General features: G+C 37.3%; 1 protein-coding gene across 2 annotated transcripts in view; it reads right to left on the bottom strand.

The window, feature by feature from the left end:
• Positions 1–19,601, bottom strand: part of ABCB7 (ATP binding cassette subfamily B member 7) — a 44,817-nt gene that overhangs the window by 18,959 nt on the left and 6,257 nt on the right. For both annotated transcript variants that reach the window (XM_080365409.1, XM_080365410.1), the window contains exons 2-6: positions 17,962–18,039; positions 16,351–16,437; positions 9,719–9,838; positions 1,460–1,592; positions 753–1,021 (exon numbers count right to left, since the gene is read on the bottom strand). In XM_080365409.1, the coding sequence (XP_080221535.1) occupies positions 753–1,021; positions 1,460–1,592; positions 9,719–9,838; positions 16,351–16,437; positions 17,962–18,039 (687 nt within the window). The remainder of the gene's footprint in view (positions 1–752; positions 1,022–1,459; positions 1,593–9,718; positions 9,839–16,350; positions 16,438–17,961; positions 18,040–19,601) is intronic.

Below are 19,601 nucleotides of genomic sequence, written 5' to 3'. Positions count from 1 at the left end.
CTGACAGCCAGCTTGATTTGCAACTTCCAACAGTTATAAAATTTAACCCAGTATCAACAGGGGTTTTAACTCATACTGACACACTTAAATTTCATTAAGTCCTTCTAAAAAGAAAGGGAGTAAAGAAAACAAGGTTCTTGCTTTTAATTCAGTCTAAGCTACATAATGGAGATCTAGATTTTAGCATATAAATATCCCAAGATCCTGATTTCAAAGACAGTAAGTGTGATTCTTAGAAGAAAAGTTTAAAATTGAGCTTTTTCAGCTTAAAACCTGCAGGAAGGAGAAGCCTATTTTCCAAAAGATAATTTTCATTTTTAAGTTCTAGATAAGAAAAGACTAGTATTTAGAAAGAGAGCTAATAATCACTCCCTCTACCCTCAACACACCAAGACACAACATTCCTGGAGATTTAGATTCTGTTTCCTCAGTATTTACCCTGATATATTTGACACTTGTATGCAGTTTACTTTTCTGATTTTATTTTTTCAACAATTCTGAAGAAAACTATTAGAAACTGTCCACATAAATACTACCAGCTGAAGACAGGCGTTAAATGTGAAAATAATTTCAAATAAGCCAATTTAACTACTATTTGAAAATTACAGATTTTTCTCCTTTACAGTAGTTGCTTCCACAACCACCCTGCAAATTCAATTATTATTATTAATACTCAGTAGACTTTGGTAGAAGAAAACCCATGTATTATTCCCAAATAAGACAACTCCGACTCAGGAATAAACACCACTTACCAGAATTCCACTGACTAGGGCCACTTCAAACATTGTAGGTCCCAGGTTAAATACTAAAGCACTAAGAACAAAACTGATGCCTCTTGTTCCTCTATCGATGGTTTTTGACAGAGCTCCTGTTTGCCTGCTTAGATGGAAGGCCAAATCCAGGTTATGAAGGTGCAGAAAAACATTCTTTGCTATCCTTCGGATTGAATTTTGAGCTACTTTCCCAAATACTGCATTTCTAGCTTCATTAAATAACGCTGCCCCAGCTCTTGAGATACCATCTAAAAAAAAGATGAAAAAGTTTACAAAATGAAAATAGTTATATTTCCAACTTCCCTTCATGCATGAAATTAGACTCATTCTTTATATATATAGTTTTCAACATTTTTAGCTGAAAACTAATTTAAACTTAATTGGTCCAAAACTTTATGCTATTTTTCATTTATAAACCATTGCACATACATTATAGAAGTTTCTTTTGCAGCTGGTTTTAAGAATGGGTAGGATTTATAATCAAGAATCGCTGCTGTAAGCATTATTTCATTTTTTAATTGGAATACCAGAAGCAAGGTGACAGAACATTGGAAACAGACACCAACACAGAAGTCACAATGAAACAACCAAGCAGGACACTCAGCAGCGCACAGGTCAGCGCTGCTATCCTACTCCCTTAGGGAAGAACATCAACGCTTGTCAATGGATTTGGGAATACCACTTACAGCCAATGAGAACAGCAGTTGCCAGAGTTGCCACTGTATTTGGTGCATCACTGAGGCTGAGTATGTTTCCAGATACCTGGTTGAGGCTGTCTACTGCATATTTAAACATGAAAGGAACCAATATATTCATGGCCTAAAAGCATAAGAACACCAGTTAGTCCATACGCATTAAAACATCTATGTAGCATGACTACTTTTTCTGAAATTGCTCTACTGTTATATTTAGTTCTTAACCACTTAGAGCAGGTGAGATGGCTCTTGATTTCAAGCACAGTATTCTCCATACTATTAAGTCTTTACTCCTGGGACTGCAGGGTTAGTTTGTCTCTCTCATGAGCTCCTTTTAAATATCAGTTTCTATCCTAAACAAACTGTACACTGCAAAGGCACTTAAAATGAGGCTGAGCACTCAGTACAGCAATGGCAAGACTAGGAAATGAATCAAGTGGCAGACACTGCATGACGCATACCCACAATGCTACTAAATTATATCGTCATTACAGGTTGGTTGTTCTTTGTGATACTGGCAATATTCAGCATGAAAAAACACTACTACAAAAGACCAACTCACTCCCATATTGCTAACGCCAGTTCAATAGAGATGTATTGAACTAAATATAAATATACTACATATTTATATATAAATATACTAAAGCTCCAGTGAAGTCAAAGAAAAAAAGTTAAACCTATCCTTTGTCTCTTCTGTTAATTCTGCCTTAGTATTTAAATAATGCTTTCTATTTGCAACATCACTATAGACATTAACTTAGTATCAACCTTAACCCTAGCATTTGGCACAGCAGCACAAAGGACTTTCCATACAGTCTACAAGAAACTACAAATCACTTTAACACTATGTGCTTTCAAACAAAATACCGAAGTCATACCCACAACCTAACATATAGTACGTCACTGGGTATTTTTGTAAGAACACCAAAACCTAAACGCATCTTCTCGAACAGTAGTGTCTCCATTACATGTGAAAAGCAATAAAGCCAGATATGTAAATAGACCAATTTTAGGATTTTTTATTTGCACAATTGTAGCATGAGAAAATACTGAAAATCTTACAGAAAACAAAATTCTCAAGCCTTGTGCATGTTCCATTTTTATATCACTCATTTGTACCAACAAGAAAAAAAAATCTACTGTCAAACTTAACACAATTAATAGAATTCATTAATTCAAACCACTTCTAACTGAAGATTTGAAAATAAGCTACGCAAGTTTTTAGCAGTTCAATCTTATAATCATGGCAGATGTTAAAACACTTTACAGCAAACTGACTGCTTAAAGTTGAGTGGGGGGGGGTGTTTGATATTCCGAAAAAAAATGGTTGGTAGAGGACAAATTATTTTACATGAGAAGAAACAAAAAGCCAAAACAGATTGACAAAGATATTTCAGCTCTCTCCACCAAATGTTTTGTATACCCGCTTAGATCTCAATTGTATTTAGGGACATCTGTTAAAGCTGAAAACCCAGGGAAAAACTGTAAATTAACTGGATAAAACTAGGTCTCAAGTGAAAAGAAATGGTAAAGTCTTTCATAACTTCAGCCCAAATTCAGGCTGGATCACAGGCTTTTAGTAATTGCAGTAACCGTTCCAGCAGCAAACACTCCCAGTGTTACAAATTACGGTAGGTAGTGGAAGACAGGTGCTCCACAAAGCGGGGAAACCAGAGTTTTGAAAATATTTCTTTTAACTGTAGGATTAAAGAAAAAGTTTTAAGTTAATTTTTTGAATCTGTTCTGTTTATTTCTTTTAAACATTGTTTAGGCAAAAGTTTTAAATGCAAATGAGGAAGGAATCCATCTTCTCTTCCCTCCTGTCTCCCCTATGAAATATACTGAGCGGGAGCGGGGGGGGAAGACAACTACCAAACTGTCAATACAGTACAATACAGACACCTCCTCAGAGGAGACAGATGAGATCTGAGAGCATCGAAGTGAGATTATTACTAGTTAGTTTGTGACTGAAAAAAAGAAAACGGCTGAAAGACGAGGTCCTACTTCAAATACATTCTTCTGAAATCTGCCTAGCGCAAGCCTGAGAGCTGTTGGGCAACAGCTCCCCTTTTAATAGACAGGAATTGTGGAAGTCTCCATTAAAAAAAAAAGACCCCAGGTTAGCTTTATCTGCAGAAAGCCAACAAATACCATCAAAGCAGCAGTATACAATAACGTCTGATAACTTCAATTATACACAGCAGACGAACAGGTTACTGCCATTACATGCTTAAACCTTAAGCATAAAGCCCCACAGAGAACTGAGAAAGCATTAACAGAGATTTTGAATCTTTACAATACTGAAATTCAAATCCCTCCCCTCCCTTCCCCAGTATAATCAAAAAAAACCCCCTACTTTTCCTTCAGAGTTACTGAAACTCAATTTTTGGGTGGCATTCTGTTCTTAATAAAGATGAATATACTACTGTGTGTGTTTCAGTGATGACCAACATGACAAAGTGTAGGTTTTCCTAGGAGAGACTACTCAGTAGAAAATAAGAGTATTGTAACGCAGGTTGTCTTGATTTGCTGCAGACTCTCACAAATCCCTCTGCAGGGATTTTACTCTTCAGTAGACTATGCTACACTACAGGTAGTTTCGAAATGGAACTACAGATGTATTTTAAAGTCCATTTAAAGAAAAGAGGGATATTCTTTAAACTGCAGTTCTCCACTTGCAATTAATTTAACCGGTAACAGCCTACAATTTTGCAGAAATGTCTTCTTTTACATCAATATAATTCTACCCAATAGAGTTTTAAATGAAATTTAAAGCCTGGTCTCAGGTTATAGTTGTGCTGACTCCTGGAGGGTAAAGCTTGAATAAGAACAAGGCAGCATGGTATTAAATTTCATTAGCAATCAAGACAGTCTGCTTGCCAGTAATTAAAAAAAAAAAAAAGGTTAATCTTACAAAGTTTATAGCAAGAGAGATGAGAGGCCATTATTAGAAACAGGCCTTTCCTACGCAATTTGTTAAGTCAATGAGATCACGTTCACATTAACAGAAACAAAATTTCAGCCTCCTGCATAAACTCACAGCTATCTCTTTCGCAGCCTAGATTTGCTGGCACAGAAAAAAAAGCTTTAAGCACACCTAGGCACACTTTGAAAAGCTACCATACAAAAAACTTGTCTTACGCAATGTATCTATATGGGTTTCCCTCCTTCTCCTAACACCTGAAAGCTTGATAACAATTCCCATTAAAAAGACCCTTTTTAATATGAATTTGTTCGTTTTCTATTTATACTTTTGAATTAAAAGCTTATCCTTGCCTGAATTGATTGGAAAGCAAATACAGCACCCATGAAGTCATCCCAACTCAATTCCCCACATTTAACAGCACGTTATACTGTAATGCATCATGCTTAAATGAATTTAAACATTTTTTTAAATGATTGCACTGTTCAAAGCTGACAATGCATCATCATCTCTATTCCCCTGTGGGACTCCACTACTTTTAAGGCAAACAGTCTTATCTTTCATTTTGCTCTTCCCAGTATTTCTTGTTTAATAAAGATGATGAATCAGTGACAGGCAGAGCCCCAACAAGATAAAACTGGCCTACAGTGAACTCTTCTTCTGTCAATAATTCAATGAGAAACGTTGACATGAAGATGACTGAATTCATCTCTGGACCAATATAAATGTACACATCAACCCCATTTGTGGAAATATAAACAGAAAACTCCATTCCTTTTGGAGGTAAGGCTGCTAAAGGAGGTACGAAACATGGTCCAAAAGAGGGAAGAAGCAACTGGCTTCACGCCTTCTTCAAATTTAATGATGACCTGAAATGTACTTTTTCCACTAAGAGAAAAAAGAATAATAAAAAAAATATCTAAAAATACTTTTCACCTGAAACTTCTCAAAAAGCTAACAGTTTCTTAAGGTTTATCATCATTATCTAACTGCATCTAAGCCCACAAAAAGTGCTCAAAGTCATACATTCATACTTAACTGATCAGATAGATAATTATTATCTTCGCATGTGGACTAAATTTGCAATCCAACACTTGTGCCTTGCCTCCTTAGCCAAACAATTTCTTCTCCTGAAACTACCAGAACTAGCAGTCAGCGGAAATACAGATAGTCTGAAAAAGACTTCTCTGGCTCATGAATAACACATGCTTGCTCTGTGACCAAGAGGCCAAAAACCATTACAGGCTGACAGAGGTGACAAGCAATTTTGACATATTCGTATGTTTAATCCAGCTTCTCAGAAACCCGAGCACTTTTTCTTCTTGCGCCACAGAAGAAAAAAGGAAGAAACCGAAAAGTAAAGAAGCCTTTTACTATATGTACCCTGGTAGAAAAGACAAAAAAATAGGAGAGGGAATGTGGAAAAAGAAAAAAACAAATATGTAGAACCTGAGCAGGCTAATCTGTGTGTCTGAAAACACAGATAATGCCTTGCATACTCCTCTCACCTGTCTTCCTGTTGCATCTTTCAGATCGCACACGTCTAGATAAGCTATATTTAAGGTAAAAATTTAAAGCATGTCATAATACAACAAATCTTCCAAGGAAAAAAAGACCTTACTAGCCCTAGAGCAGACTCCATCCTGTCAGCTCCAAGTCATAAAAAGCCATACAAACAGCTCACTTTGAAGGCTAACAATACTACTAGCAGTTATGTGTAGACAAAAAGGAACAAAAAATCACAATAATTTGTTCAATGACAGGCAACTGGGCCCCACAAAAGGAGTCAAGACAGATTGTAACTGCAGGCTCTTCAAAAACAGGCTGCACACAAACTGGTTTTTGTTTTGAAATTGAATTTTACTGAACCGGAAGATTTAAAGAGACAAATTATTTCTCAAGCAGCAGGAGAAGGAAGTATGACTTCCAGCTTTTTTGTGTTTTGTGGGTAAGGAGGCCCAATACAAATGGGTGTGAACTCCTTATTTTCTTCCTGTGGCTGAGGATTTCATAACCTACCTCTCCTTTATGATTCCTCTGGAGTTTTCTTACAATAAAACTGAAGCAAGCCTACAGACTCTGAAAGAGTCACCATCTGGATCTTTTCTTCTAACTGGAAACTTCGCTTTATAAATATAGTGATATAAAACCTCACCAAACTCTGAAGCAATTGGTCAAAAGCCTAACGAAAGTATTTCTTATTGGGAAAGGTAACTAGCAGCAAGCATCCTGATCGCATAGTTCTCTGGTAAAACCCCTAAGGGTAAGCAGCCTTTAGACAAAATCCATAATAAGGATGTAAATCCTTCAGATGCAGAAAAGTTCACAGTGAACAAAGAAGACAGGCCAGGACTGCAGTGAGGAGAAAGATAGGCTGGCATTCTTGTGCTGACACAACTGCATAGCAAAGTAACTTTAAATAACCGCTTGTGTGGTCTACCAAGTACACTGTAATTAACCTCACAAGCAATCAGAACAAAGGGCTCCCAAATGGGATAATGAGGGAACTACACAGGATTATACATGGTCCAGGCAAGCTACAGGTAAACTAATTTGTCTTTCATTTTCTCTAGGACTAAGTGACCTTTAGTTTGCTCTGAAAGAAAAGCAGATGTTCAGGGCTCAAAGATCTGACAAACTTACTACAGCTCTGTAACAAACCATTGCACGTCAGTTACGCCACACTAACTACATGCATACTTAGCACATGCAAAGCATGAAGCAATTTAAGAAAATTTACCCCACAAAAGAAGATTAGACATAGCTCAGGTGACGATGGGTAACCTGTTAAATTGCAGTTATTGAAAAATGTTTGAGCTCTAATACAGCTTTGTTACGACAGAAACAGAACAAAGCAAAGAACATTAGCAAAGGATAGCCAGAAGACATCCATGATTTTTTTTTCACTCCAATCAGTTATATATTCTGTAGAGAACTTGCTATGTGTTTTCCCAATTAAATCCTTGTTTGCCAAAACAAGCATTCTCACAAAACAATTCTGTGTCTGGGCAAAGCTCAACAGGTTTTCTGCTCTGCTTTTGGGAATCTGCTTTGGACATCAGGACTTCCAGGCCGCCTTGAACAGAATCTGGAGTAGGAAATTTAAGAGAACACTTAAGAGACATCCAAACATCCAGTTACTTCCCCAAACAGGAATTAAGTGTCTGTTTTTCTGACAGGGGAAGCATCTCTATCTCCCAGTAGAAATATAATAGCTCTGTATTATACCAAACACAGAGCTTTTTCAAAAGAGTCAGGCATCCTGGACATCAATTTTGTTTTCATTACATCCCAGAAAGCTGCCTGAAACATTAACAGATTACCTAACAGCAAGGTACAATGCTGCCATATGCAGGATTAGATTCTGGATTCATGTTCTCCATCATATTTATATAACCCTACAAATTAGGGAAGTGAAGAGCCAGAGGGAGAAATCAAAAAATACAAAAAATTTATTTAAAAATTGCCTTCAGATTACTAGCACTACTACTAAGGGGCTTTAAAAAGAAAGTGAGTTGAAGAATTTTCATATACACCTGCTTAATTTACATCACCAAAACTCAACAACCCAAGCATAGCTTTCTAAAACTACCTGAAAGGGGGGTGTAGTGAGGTGGGGGTTGGTCTCTTCTCCCAAGGAACAAGCCATGGGACAAGAGTAAATGGCCTCAAGCTGCGCCAGGGGAAGTTTAGATGGGATACTGGGAAAATGTCTTCACTGTAAGGGTGGCCAAGCACTGGGACAGGCTGCCCAGGGAAACAGTGGAATCATCATCCCTGGAGGCATCAAAAGACATGTTGACGTGGCACTTGGGGACATTGTTTTGTAGTGGCCTTGGCAGTGCTGGGTTAACGGCTGGACTCAATCTTAAAGGTCTTTTCCAACCTAAACGAGTCTGTGATTCTATATAGCCAGCTAAATATTCTTATGACAGCAAGTGCACAATATACAAGGCAAAACACTCCATGCATCTGCATTTTGAGCAGATAGTTTTAAAGTGTGATGGAAGGCATTCCTGTCTATTTCACACAGGCATATAACAAGGGTGGACGTTTACTTGTAGGGACATGCATGTCGTCACCTGCACTATCAGCAAAGTCCTGAACAGCAGGGCAAACCAAAATATCTATTGAAGGCAGGAGCAGCTAGCACCTGATAGATTGCTCATGAGAAAGAGCTGCAGACCAAAAGGCCTTTCCTTTTCAGCTCAAACAAATGAGCACTTTTCCAAGTACTCTTCTTTTAACACCTACATAGCTGAAATTTGTTTCTTTTTTCTTTTCATAACATGGCAATGTTGCTGAATGTTAAGAAGTTGCTAGTACAAGTAGCTTAAGTGCTAAAACTCACTGCTAAGTAGTACCTATTTTAGCTTATCCCAGCAAGATACTAATATTAGCTTTATGTTTGGTAAAAAGTGCCATACTTAGGAGCAACCAGTTGAGACATGTCAATGGTATTTACAAAATTTACTTCCAATATTTTGCAATCAATTTTTTTCACAAAAGCAAAAGCTTTTTGCGCAAAGCTAGTATTTGCTCTTCTGAACTATTTCTACAAGATTTGCACTAAATTTGAATTATATCCTCTATAAGTCTGCAGAAAGCTTTTGCATGCCTGTTTCAAATGAATAAATACTAATGTTGTTGCAGGCAAGAATGAGAGATCCTTTCACATAATGAAGTAAAGGTAAGAGCAACCCTCTATTTCATAACCAAAAGAAAAATCATTTGAATGAAAGCATGATTTTATATAAAAAAAAATAAGTTATACAGCTTCTTTCACATTAGGATACCAGAGGAGTCCCTGAACCAACAGAAATTACACCATCATCTCACACAGAAATATTAAGAAAAGACTGGAGTTCAAATCCCCCTTTCCATAGCACAGCAAGAGCTGTGAGTAGATACCACCACACTGCTCAAGTTCAGAATTCACAATGGGCACACAGCCTTGAAGAAATCCTGTTGGACAGATGCAGCATCACACAAGAAGAGAAGATCCATAAGCAACCTTTAACTCACATTTCCCATAACTTATGATGTAAATGATTAATTGGCATTGGAAAATCCTGGACTAAACTAATGTGAGCAATGGAAACAAAAATTCTGGCGGTCATCATCATCTCCCAAACCACACAGATGCATCTCACATGCATACATACCCCATTAAAAAATCCAAGCTATTATTTCTAATGCTATATGCTCCTTATACAGGAAAGACATCTTAAGATTATAAAGCCCTTAAATAATAAAAAAGAATTTTAGTACTTGTATGCGCTCCAAATGAAAAGTAACTAACAGTACAATAAAGAATCTGTTCTTACCTTTGCACTCGCTAAAAACCCCAGGGATATGGCTACTCTGGCTCGCAGGTCTGGTCTGTCTTTGGGCCACACATAAGACAACATTGCTCTGATAATCTTTTTGGCATCTATCTCTTTCAGCTATTGGAAAGAACAAACAAAGGCATCACATTATGAAGAGACCCCAGGAAGCAAAATAACAGTAAAAATAAGAATGGCTTTTATACATTTGAATCACTTCAGTATTTTATTTGATAGGCAACACACACTTCACAATGTTTGAGACTAGGACTGCATATTAAAATTTCAAGTTGTAAGTTTTTAGGTTTACATCCACAACATGCTGTTAAAAAACAGATGACTTGTTCGTAACCCACATGTACTCAACAGTGCAAGTATAGCTGCTGTAAATGGAGTAGAGAGAAAGCCACAATGCACCAGAGCTGAAAACTTCACAGAACAAATAAACCAATCCTTCTTTTTTATCTTCTCAGGATTTCTGTACAAAATGCAAGGGCTTAGTATTTCTTCTTTGAAAGCTGTTTTAACATAGCACAGAAACAATGGGAGGGAAAATGCAAAAATGAAGTAACAAAAAAATAAGGCAAAGAGGAAATTTGAAAAGTCTACAATAAACATAAGTAGTTCGGAGAACATTCAGTGAGTGACAATAGAATACAGTATTTAAAAAAAAAATCACTAGAATTATAGCAACTCACTCTGAAAATGAACACTTATGCTGATACATAAATTGAACCAAATACAAATTTCAGCTCAGCTGACTTTGCTGCATTACTACAAACTTAAGCATTTCCAACAATCATTTTCACAGATTTTGGTCATCTTACAAACTTTGCAGGGAAGCAAGAAATACTGCCCATGACTTTTAGGGCATTTTTTCAGGAGTCCAAAGACTAGTCCTTCAGTGGGTGCCCAAAGAAGTTATGACTACTAGCAAGAAAACTATTATAGTGGCCTTAACTCAGCTCCCAATGTCATTTAAGAGAATGGCCCTTTAAGAGAATTTAAGAGTTGGGTAATCAGGCTTCATGAGGCAGAAGATGCATATGGCCACACATTAGCTTAACTGATACACCCATTTTTTAATGAATTCTTCAAATAAGTTCTCCTTCTCCAAACCTCAAATTCTGCTCTAAATAAGATCACAGTTCTGTTAACAAGTCTTCTTGGGAAACAGAAGGATTTTTGGTTTGGGTTTTGTTTTGGGAATTTTTGGTGGTGGTGGTTTTGGTTGTTGTATATTTTACAGAAATACAGGTTATTTTCCAGATGGATAGATGTCTGTATCACACTTGACATACAGACTTGAGATACTCACTGAACTCCCAAGCCAAATATATTGTCTGAAGTCTAAACCATTCTACCCAATCCAGAATATCAGCAGTTATGTTACGCAGTAACATACAGCACAAGTATCAATAAGTCATTTTACTGTGTGGCTACCCTGGGGTTAACTTGAAAGATGTGAAGGTTATCTAAAGCTGAAGGGAGTGCAGCAAGTAGCAGCTAATCTCCTCATTTCAGGCAATATTTGGTAAGGGCGGGGGGCAGACACGAACAAAATGTTAGTCCACACCTTTTAAAGATGACTCTTCATTACAGAAGTCAGTAGAAAGAGGGAGTTTTACAGTATATTGTAACATTTCCCTCACTAGATTGTGTACTTGAAATGCTTCCTCCTCGACTTCAAGGATAAAACTAACTAGAATAGAAATTCTCTGTTAAGGTCCAGCGTGAATGAGCAAGAAAGTGAAGTTCTGTTAAAAGGTAAGATTGCTGAGGCAACCAGGAAAAGCAATCCTATAAATGTAAGCTTTTAAAAGAACCAGAAAATTCATCTCAGTGTTTCTAGTCATAGCTTCAAAGAAAACCAAAGAGTAAGAGATACTGCACTTTGTCAACAATTGCATATGTATTGGAGCATTACATTGCATAAGCAGATTTCAAACAACTTTTAAAATACGGATATATGGAATATTTCTAAGTGAAGAGAGGATGCAAAACTATCTATTGTGTCCTACCCATTCAGGAGATGGAGGTATCTGCTGTAGCATATACGTGAATCTTTCCATTTGGGCCAAGGATATGCATAAACAGCAGTTCAAACATTTGGAAAATACCTTTGATCACCACTTACAGGTTAAAAGGAAGTTGAAAAAAAGAGTTATCACATTAACACAAAAGTGCAACCAGAGCAGTTCTAATTATATGTTGCTATTGGCTAGTCAGACTTCGCACAGAAAAGCTATTAAAAAGAATGAAATACACAGGCTGCAAACAAGGCATCTATTTCCTTTTCTTCATGGCTTAGAATGGTGACAGAAGTAAATCCGTTCAGAAAAAAAGTCAGAAGGCAGCCAGTCCTTTGCCAAAGGCCTTGCAAAGGAACAAGAAGAAAAATCAAAGGAGATGCAAAATGCACACATATTACATCAAAGTTTACCATGAAATAAATGTTACTGTTGTACAGAAACACGAGTTGAAAATGGTTTAAATATGCAAGTGGCAACATTAAGAATTAAAATGAGCCATCTGTTTAACGGACTCAGGCCTTTTTTGATTCTCTGTGGTATATAAAAAGGTTAAGAGATGCATTTATTTTACCCCCTTTTAAATGGCAGCAATGTTTTATATTTTCTTCCAAGGCCTATTTCTACAGAAATGGAAGGAATGGAAGGAGTATTATAAATCTAATATACCAGGGAGCCAACAAGAAAAGTATTTTCTTCTATTTGAATGCAGCATGTTTTTAAAATACACAACCAAATAGTGAAGACTATTTGCAAAGGAATGAGCATTGACCATCTTCCTGTCCCCTCCACCCATCCCATCTAGGTTCTGGACCTTTTAAAATACCTAAAAAGGGGAAATAAAGAGAGCCATCATTTCTCTCCACAATCTCCAAGATTATTGAGTATGGCAAGCATTCACTGGGCTGACCCTGTGACTTTATGGATAAAGCCTGTGCCAGGATGATGAGCTATCAGAAGCCTGATGGAAGAAAACAGTAGTTTGACTTGCATTTAAGCTGTCATTGCTGATGAAGAAAAAAAGACCCAGTTCTGGCTCCCTGTGTACTCACTCGCAAAGCTGTATCATCCTCTTTATTGTACTAGCACAAGCTGTCCTGCATCTGCATGAGGTTATTTTCTAAACCACTAACAGCTTGCTTCCTCCCCTGCGTCTTCCCTTCTTTGCAGCACTCAATTGCACAGTCCCAGACCATTTCTCACAGCACCTCTGGAGCTCAGGAGCTCACGAAACACCGTGATGAACTGATTCCATTTATGAAACTGGCAGAAAACTCTTCAGTGTTTGTTGCAGGGTTTCATCTCAGTAAAGAGAGTCAGATAAACCCACAAATTCAGTAGCATGAGATGAAGAACGGCTGAGAACAGAACTTACTTCTTTTTTTACAGCATGAGGAATTCAGACTGTTTCAGTCCACAATATACAGCTTGCTGTGAGCGAAGCAGCTGCAGTGGTTTGGGAAGGGAGGGAGAGCTCCCACCAGTTAGAAACGTTATTTTCCAGCTAGGTCACCTCACACTAGCTGACTAACTGAACATCCTCATATAGCAAAACACCAAGGTGAGGAAGGAGTTAGGATTCTTCTCAGTTGCCTTATCAGCTTAAATAAATGTCAGATGAGGGTCTGAGTTTTCCTTCCAAACTTTGAGGAAAAAAAAAAAAAAAAAAAAAAAAAAAAAAAAGTACTTTGTCTTCTGTCTTCGTACTATCCATCCCTCCACAGAAGGCAAACAATGGCTAGCAAACTAAATAGCAACTGAATGAAACAGTGGTAGGAGAAGGCTAATTATCAGGGTTCCATCATGACTATCGGTCTTTCCATAAGGAAGTAATATATGTCTGCTTAGTAACAAGTCGGGCCACAGTTTTTATTTCCGTCTATTCTGTGTACAAAAGACTAACACACACAAAAAACCCAAAGGTGGTAAAGAACAATACTGTTTTCAGTTTCAGCATTCAGCACATCAGTCACTGATGCAAGTAAAAATTATTTCGTAGAAAAAACAGTTGTGTAAGCTTCTCTCCTAGTTACTTGTGAAATGAAAGAACCGTGCCCTTCATATTCTGTGTTTACCCTTAGTATTTAGTTCTATATCCCCTGAATCTGCTATAAACAGGGCAATTTAAAACGTTAGCGCCAAAGTCAGTTTCTAGAATGAACAGGCTGGGCTGTCAAAAAAATTTTGGAAGAGAGAAAGGTGTAATATAGCTGACGTATATCACCTGCAGTTTTCCTGAAAGCACAATCCTAGGGGAAAAGAATTCTCATGTAAATTGGGTGCCAGTACTTTTATGCACCAAATACAAGTGTATGAACACACAAGCACAAGAACTGCACTTGTAACATCCTATTTCCTTCCTTCTATTTTTGCTAAGAACCTCTTGGCTTTTGCACACAATTTTACACTTTTTTTTTCCACTCTTCACTCATTTCACCTATTTTACAGTTAGTTCTTTCTGCTATCTCCTGCATAATCCCTAACAGCTGAGATTTGTTTAGTTAGACAACAGCCTAACTGACTGTGTCCTATATTAACTACATTATAGCTCCACTTCTTGGAGTAAAAAAGTCAGGGGATTGGCTTGTACAGGAATAGCTGCAAGTACTGGGTGAACAGAGAATGCCACTGGAATATGTACACTGCCTAGCAGACTGAAATATACTCACCGGCATCAAAATTTCTGGCTAACATATTCCCAGTGAATTTTGATGTTAAGGAACATCCACCATTCCTTAACATTACTAGTGTTTTGGTAAATAGAACCTTCCATTCCATTTCCTTTCTGACCGGAGAAAACTGTAAAATTTAGATTTTTGACTGTTGCCAAACTGTGGACCTTTGAAAAGTAGTAACTCCAAAGAAAATATGATGTTTAAACATGTAATACCTGTAACAATTAAATAGGTTTGCCCTGGAAGTTGCCCATGACATGCAAGAAGTTTCAGTTGAAAAATGTCTGCATTTCAGGAAATAGCTTTTTAAAGAAAGAATAAACAGCCCCTCATGGTATTTTTGAAGATAGGTCAGTTGTAAAGCTGAGTCTGTGACATGGGTTTGCAACTGAATCATATGAGGGTGAGTTCGTACTATGTATAAGGAAAAAAACCTTTAACCTGGAGTTATGAAAAATGAAGTTAGGACAGCAAACAGGAAACATTCAGCTGATCAACATACCCAGGCAAACAGAAATTCTAATAGGAAAAAACCCCCACAAATATTTAAGCCCAACAGATGCGTAATCATCAAAGTGACAATACAGGAGATAATACCCTCCTCTCATTTGCAGGAGAAATACAACCCATAATAATTATATTCCATAACATATATGATTCGGCTAAACACAAAAGAAGGATAGTCTGCTAGCTGTAACATCTGTTTTGCCTAGGAAATCCTTGAAAGAGCCTATACCTGTTGCAATTAGGGCCTTAAAAAATCAGTCTAAAGTTAATGCTACATGCACTGCTTATTTCCCCCTGTGCCTTACACAGAAAAGATCACAGATGTTTGTTAAAACAAGCTGGATGTACTTTAGGTTATGAAATTCCCTCTTACTACCAAAGCACAAATTTTGGTAGCATGTCTCCTGACTTCTGCCTGTAGCACCAGCAGGTTTCGATTCAAGGAAGGGACAACTCAGATCAAAATTTAAGAGGAAAACCTAGCTTTAAGGCCTCAGTTTCTTGACAAATGAGGCTGTAAGGAAAGACCTTATCAGAACAGTTGAGCACAGCAAACCAGCCCAGAAAGACCTGAATTCTGCACTGAAATTTCAATTTGTCATCAACATGGTCTTCACTAGTTTTAGGAAAACTCCAGCCAAGATTGGACAAGTTATAACCATCACACACAATCGTTCTGCAAATACACAAAGCATCAGAAATAAGTTTGCAAAGGAAGTGAGCAAATTAAACTTAATAAACTCTGATTCTGATAAGCTCTGATTCTGCAAATTTAATCATGCAAGTTTATACTGTGTTGTTTCAACCAAAAGCTTCCCTTGTCTTCTAACTGTAATCACTTGGTCTAATAAAAGATACTGCTTCTCCTTACATACCTATCATAATTATTTTAAGATGTGCTTCCTGAACATAGAGTCAAAAATATATCAATTAACATTAAATCCAACTAAAAATACATGCAGTTTAATTACTTCTCCCCTTCTCTGCCTCAAGTGCCATTTTACCAACTGATGCACTAACTTGTATCCACAAGCTGCTTTCTAATATCCTGAATGTCAAGTCACAGGGAAATATTAGTCACAAACAAGAATAACAAATACAATAAATTACAATGGAACATACTTTCAATGAAAAAAATCCACTATAACGCAGGCCAATTTCAAAGGAGTGTGTGACACCAAGACTGCATTTTTAATAAACAACTGAAACACTTCAGCACAGTTATCATTGTGTGATTAAAACAGTATCTACTCCACTACAGTATCTACTCCACTACATATTCACATACCTACCAATACAGTTTTTGACAAGTTGTTGCTTGGGGTCAGCAGCTTTGGAGTTTTTCTGGGGGGTGGGGAGAGCTGCTCACAGTTTTTATTTAAAAAGCAATAGAAGCAATAGTAATTAAGCAATTTTTTACCCCTTCCTTTGGATCTGTGTGAAGCCCTCCACCTGCATGACCATGCCAACACATTCTCTTTTCTATCAGTCGCCACCTTGGGAGGATCTGTGTGAAAATGAAAAGTCAATTTGCAAGAGCCTCAGGAAACAAGCATGTGAAAGCCAAGAGAAAGAAGAACTACTGGTCTGTTTTCCCTCCCTCATTCTCCAACTGTATTGGCTTGCTTTAATAAAAGATACTGCCTCTCTCTAAAAACCTTGCCTTGCTTAAGGAAACAATATTAAGAAAGGGACTATAAATCCAGCAGTATAGTAAAGAGCATGTTCCAAGTAGCCAGGAGGTAAACAAAGCCTTATATATTTTAGTTAAAAGGATACCTAAGAACTGAAAAATGGACTGCAGAACATAGAAAATAAATTAAAGTTTTGGAGGATAACCATACTGAAGCACATTAATATATAGAGTGCAACACATTTAATCAACAATACTCTTTCCATGTATGTAAACAGTAACTTCACTTGGGGGCAAAATAAAGAGATAAATACGCTTCACACTTTTTCCTATCAGGATGAGAATGGCCTAGTGGCACCGTACAACAGGTAAAAGTTAACCCATTTGAGAGCCCCTGCTGCAATCCATATACAGGTGCAGTTAGGAAAAGATCCTGCTTTTTTTACAAAAAATGCTCATTTCTCTTAGCACATGGCCAAGATTCCCTGCTAAATACATACAGATAAAATTTCTGTATTAATGCACGCAGATATACTAAAAAATAGTAACTCACTACCACTAGGTGTTTCTCCAAGTTCAATTTCAAAGTGCCTACCACAAACAATGGACATATTAAAGCTTTTCAAAAACAGTCTGCATTTTGTTTAAAAGATTTGCTACATGTTGACAATTTCTGGGTTCAAGCCATGCAAAAGCCCTTTAGGAATCCCGTTTTATAATATGGTTTGATAGCGCACCTCAGGGTTTCCTAAAGCAGAATTTCACTTTTCATATATTAAAGAAAAACATTATAAAACCCAATCTAAGTAGATTTCATGCTTTGAAGTTCCAAGGACCCTCAAAACATTTTAGCTGCTTAAGTTGGTTCTGATTCTAATAACAAAAACGCTCAAAAAACAAGACAAAAACATTTCCTAGCTTCATTCAAGCAAAGTGTGTAACTTTGAAATGTGTCATAATTATTCCATGAACAGTATAAATTGCATCTTCCTTATGTTTACATTAGTGTTAAGGCAAGCAGACCTCATATGAGTAAGCGCCTGACATCCTGGCACTCAGAATGATGAGAATAAATTTTCACTGTTTCTTGATATTCCACAACCTAAGCAGAATTTTGAAGTAATAAAGCCCTACATACTCAAGGAAAACTCACAGCTTTCTATGCATTGGTATCTTCTATGCCTGACAACATGAATCTAAGTGTCAACACACAAAACCTACATTTTTAAGAACTCTTCTAAGTTACTGTATTATTATTCATTTCTAGAGATTCAAAAAGACTTCTTGAGGAGTGTGCAATAGTCTGAAGCTTTTAAACAGCAGATTAAACTGTAAGATGCTCCAAGGGCTTGAATTTCCTCTGACCTGCAAGTAGGAAGAAAAAAAATTTATACCTACCTCTGAAGCCTCTAAAAACGGCCTTGAATAATCCCCTCGCAGACTGTGCCATGATCTTTGCTTGCAGACTGGCGGAATCTACAGAATAAAACGTGGGGGGGAAGTAAAAATGGAGTCATGCAGAACATGTACTTCACATTCAGCGAATATTCATCTAGTTTATGTAAACAAGCATAACATGAAAACAAGGTTTTGATTTTTAACAACTGACCATGGAAAAACTGGTGGGGAGCAGCTGTAAAATAAATTACACTCAACTATTAAAACTGCTGAGTGACAGTGACCCTTTCCAGAACCTCCCTGAATCCCCACTCCCATCAGACTTTGTTTCTCTTGTACCACGAAAGCCCAAAGTTTTCCCTTTTCTCTCATTTTAATTTTCTCCCAGGTTGTCTTCTGACTTCTTTCAAATATTCTTTCGCTCTATTTTTCATTAGGAAATGTTATTCTTATGCTTATAGGTTCTGCCGTATTCAATTCCTCTTAGCTCAGCTCATGCCATGCTCGTCTCACAGACCACAAGGCTAATCAAAGCTACGTGTCCCAACTGGGAAGCACTGGCACTATCGGAAATCAGAGCACGGCTGACTACAAGTTTTAGGTAGGCAGGACACAAGATACCCACTATCCACATCTCCATCAGTGCATCTTTTAATAGATACACTGCTAGGCACCAACTGTAGCATGCTTTACATGTTACATTGAAAGAAATTAATTTTCCATAAGAGTTTCAAAGGACCATTTATTTTCCTTAGATGGACTAGCTGGCAGTGCTTCCCCAGTGGCAAAACAGGGACCTCCCTTTTGGTTAGCAAAAATGGTGCCACGTCATCTCTGACACATTCAATATTAAATCTTTTACTGCTCTGTTGCAATATTAACCATACACCTCACATTATATAAAAATCACTACCACAGAGCAAACTAGCGAAAGCACTGCTCATCAGCCCACGGCAAAGGACAAATGCCAAAAAGGGAAAAAAAGCCAAACCTGATCATAAGAAAGGGTATTTTAAACCTTGACAAACAGCCATGCTGTCGTATATTTTATACCTTGCTTTGAATGTTCCTTTGCTCTTAAGACACATACTTAAGACACATGTGTCTTAAGACACATACTGCAAGTTGTGATTTAGTCATTTTTAAGAAAATGAAGATCATTCCCCCACAAGTCACCACATGGGACCTGCTTATTGCAAACATTTCCATTATATGACACGACAAACAGAAACCAGCAAACATTACAATTATACATTTTGCACTTTGTAAAGCTAACTGGCCTGGGTGAACTATCCCGATGCTTCCAAGACCTGGGTTAAATTAAAGAGCTCCATTTATAAGGCACTCCATTGTAGATACACTCGTAACTTCACAGTTTCACGTCAGCACAGAGGATTCCGTCTAAACTAATATGCTCTCCTTATGAACAGTGAGATAAACAGAAAATACAAGGGAAAAAGAGAAAGACTTCAAGATGCCTCAGCACATCCCAGGTTACTGTAAATTAACGTAATCATTACAAAGGCATGGTTATTTTGGATAACATCAACATGCAAGAGGAGGAGTAAGCACTCCTAGCAGTAACTACTACCGTGGCACCTGGGAAGTGTCTAGAACCCAACATCAAATTAAATTGTACC

Source organism: Falco punctatus (genome assembly GCF_963210335.1).
Source record: "Falco punctatus genome assembly, chromosome: 15".
NCBI lineage: Eukaryota > Metazoa > Chordata > Aves > Falconiformes > Falconidae > Falco > Falco punctatus.
This window is presented reverse-complemented; position numbering and strand designations above follow the sequence as displayed.